Raw genomic sequence first — 3,384 nt, 5'->3', positions numbered from 1 at the left:
ATGGAGGGGAAAACCTTGATTTTCCCCCTTTTGGCTATTGTTTTTTTCATCTCACAAACAAAGGTGCTGGCTACAGAGTCAGTCTATACAAACTTCATCAAAACCAAATGCAACAACACTTCACACCCTTCACTTTGCGAGAAAACACTAATGCCGTATGCTTCTTCCGTGAAAACCAACTCTATGAGACTTTGCGAAGAAGCTCTTAAAGTAGCCATAAAAGGGGCACGCAGCGCCTCTGTCATCATCTCCAATCTGTCAAAACAGAAGGGACTTTCCCAATATGAAGCTAAGACTACTAAAGTCTGCATTAAAAGTGTGAAGAATAGTGTGCATCAATTCAGAAAGAGTGTTAAGGCAATTGGAGACATGATTGGTGAACAAGATGAATATGAATTGTTTTACGCTAGATCGTATGCATATTCTGCATTAACAAACTTAGGATCATGCATCGATGGGTTCGCCGATCAGCCGGAGCGAAAGATAAATTCGAATGTGAAGAAGGTGATAGATAGAAGCATGGCAGTTATTAGTAAACTCGGCAACGTTGCATTGTCACTCATTAGCCATCGTTAATTTATGAACAGTAGTATTGCTTTTAATTTTGTGCTTCATAGAGTAAATCAATAGATTTGTTGGAATTAATGCACATCAGTTTCCTTTTTAATTCATTACTATTTAGTCATCATGGTTTTCTTTCATTGTCAACCATATGAATTTTGATTAATATTTTAAGATGTATGTTTTCATCATATTGATATGAAGAAAAGTTGTTTTTTTTTTGTATTTTTTGAATATAAAAAGTTTTATTTTAAAATATCTAATTAATGTAATCTAGTTTAGTTTTAAAATTAGTCAAATTAACTCTTGAAAAGCACAAAATTATAACCAACATCTAAAAGAACGGGTGTATAGTTAATTTGTTGAGGCTAGGAAATATATTTTACATTTTTCATAATTTTTGGAATATTGTAACTTTTCTTTTTTACTAAAAACCAGTTCATATTCTTTGTAAGTCTTGTATTGCTCGGCGGCAGGGAGAAACAGGACCTTATATGAGTGTAGAGCGGTGTTGTTCCAATAAATTGTGATAAATTTTTAGAACTTCCATGAATATCAGAATAAGTGTATGACCTATTAGAGCAAAATTGTGATATTGATTTTAAAGATTGTGCTACAATAATGTGATAAATAAGTTTCTAAGCTTACATAATTTATTACCAGTGATTCGATGCACTATACGCATACCCTTCACTTTGCGTGAAAACATTAATGCCGTATGCTTCTTCGGTGAAAACCAACTCCACAAGACTTTGCAAAAAAGCAGTTAAAGTGGCCATAAAAGGGGCATGCAGCTAGCGCCTCTATCATTGTCTTCAATCTGTCAAAACAGAAGGGATATGAAGCGGTGGCTACTAAAAACTGCATTCGAGCTGTGAAGAGTGCTGTGTACCAATTGTAAGAGACTGTTAAGGTATTAGGAGATAAGGAATCTCAGTTGCATGACGCTATATCGTACACCACTGCTGCATCAACAAACGCAGAAGAATGCATCGATGGCTTCACCTACTATCCGGATCAAAACATAAATCCCAATGAAAAAATGGCACAGCATGTACTCTCTTTTAACTAATTGGCAACATATATCCCCTTTTTATTTTTATAACAAAAAAAGTTTTTTAAAATTAAAATTGGCCTATTTTGGCCCTTTTGGCCCACGTTAATATATGGGAAGTAATTTATATTTAAATTAATTTATTTTTTTAGTTGGGGGCAGCATGTTGCGGTTTTATTGGGAAGTGGAACTTTGTTTCCTTTTTTTTCTCCTCTTTTCTTATATGCACGTTTTCTTTGATTGGTGAATATTTATTGATGATGTAAACATTTATAGTATCATTCTTTTTCAATCCTTTTAAACAAAAGTATTAAAAGTTGATGTTATATCTTCTTTAGAAGATTTGCATGTCTTCACTTTTTATATTATTGTTAACTTTTTTCTTGGTGTTTTAATTTTTCAAGTTGAAAGTTTTTATATTTGTGCAAAAATTAAGGAGATAGTAATTGATTGTCGGTATCAATTGTCATGGTTAAGAAAAATATTCCTAGAATTATTCCTAAAAAAGGAGATTCTGATTTTGATTTTGTTGAATCTCTACCCAAAACTTCAAATTTTAGTCATGCAAGTTCTTCACGGTATCCAATTCGTAGTAAGGATAATTTTAAAGGTAAACAATGTGGATCAGTTGGTGTTGTTGATAAAAAAAATTCAGAAAAGAGTTATTTCAGTTGAGGTTGCTAGAAGGAGAAGGATTATAGAAAGTGATGAATCGTCTAACTTTGAATATTTTTTACTTGTGTAATGCTGAGCATTTTAATTTCCAAGTGCAATCCTCATTTACACACTGAAGGAAGAATCTGGAATGTATACAAACTTTTAGTGAATGAATACATGGATATGTATACATGAATTTTTGTATACATGATTGTTCATTCAAATGATAAAAACTCATTCATGTGATAAAAGATTATTCGATTCAGTGTTTACATTTTTAGTGAATGAATACACGGATATGTATACATGATTGTTCATTCACGTGATAAAAATCCAATCATGTGATAAAAGATAATTTAGTTAACTGTTTACCTATTATAAGTGATTGGATACATAAAGTATATAATTTTTGAAAAGGTATACATTGTATTGGATAACATAGATTTATATGTCTAGTTATTCTAATTGAATTGAATAATACATTGACGCACTTGATCTGTTCACTTTAAACTGAAACTTTTTTCGAATTACATAATTTTCAATGATAGACTTCAAAATCTTCTTATCCTTGTATAGTTGACCTTCTGATGGTACGTTAGCAGCATCACTTTCAATAATATTTCATTGTTGAAAATATGCAATCTCCCGAGCAGCCATGTCGTTATATTCAATTACATTCAAATTATATGTGTTGGTGTTACCATGAGCTATTATTTTGGTATTGACCTCCCCATATTCCTCTCCATTAATTGAAAGTGTATGATGAATATCTATAGCTTTCCAAGTTATTCACAATGAATAGCCTTCGAAGTTTCGTGACCCTTTCTTCAATTCGATGTATACTCGTAATCCCATAGTATTTCGTATCAACATCGGCATAGAATTGTCATCAATTTTATAATAAAAATCAAATGAATTCAAGGAAGTATCGACATTTAGATGGCTTGAAATCAAGCGAGTGAATCCGTTGAAATCAATGTATGTTGTAATAACCACCCCCTCTATGGAATAATGTACAAAATTATTTGCGCTATCCCATTCTCCGCTATGATGAATCAACACTATCAAAGATGTCATCTATTTGTTGATATTTGTAGTAGAACCTCGTTGAT

The 3,384-nt window shown here is 32.0% G+C and overlaps 1 protein-coding gene across 1 annotated transcript; it reads left to right on the top strand.

The window, feature by feature from the left end:
* On the top strand, window positions 1–576 carry LOC107059202 (21 kDa protein-like). The gene has a single exon (XM_015305684.1). The coding sequence runs from the start codon at window positions 1–3 to the stop codon at window positions 574–576; it is 576 nt and encodes a 191-aa protein (XP_015161170.1).
* The last annotated feature ends 2,808 nt before the right edge of the window (window positions 577–3,384 follow it).

The sequence above is a fragment of the Solanum tuberosum genome, unplaced genomic scaffold (assembly GCF_000226075.1).
Source record: "Solanum tuberosum cultivar DM 1-3 516 R44 unplaced genomic scaffold, SolTub_3.0 scf00951, whole genome shotgun sequence".
In the NCBI taxonomy this organism is placed as follows: domain Eukaryota; kingdom Viridiplantae; phylum Streptophyta; class Magnoliopsida; order Solanales; family Solanaceae; genus Solanum; species Solanum tuberosum.
This window is presented reverse-complemented; position numbering and strand designations above follow the sequence as displayed.

Bases quoted from the DNA above. Each gene is read 5' to 3' on its own strand.
- LOC107059202 (XM_015305684.1), top strand. From the start codon at position 1: ATGGAGGGGAAAACCTTGATTTTCCCCCTTTTGGCTATTGTTTTTTTC.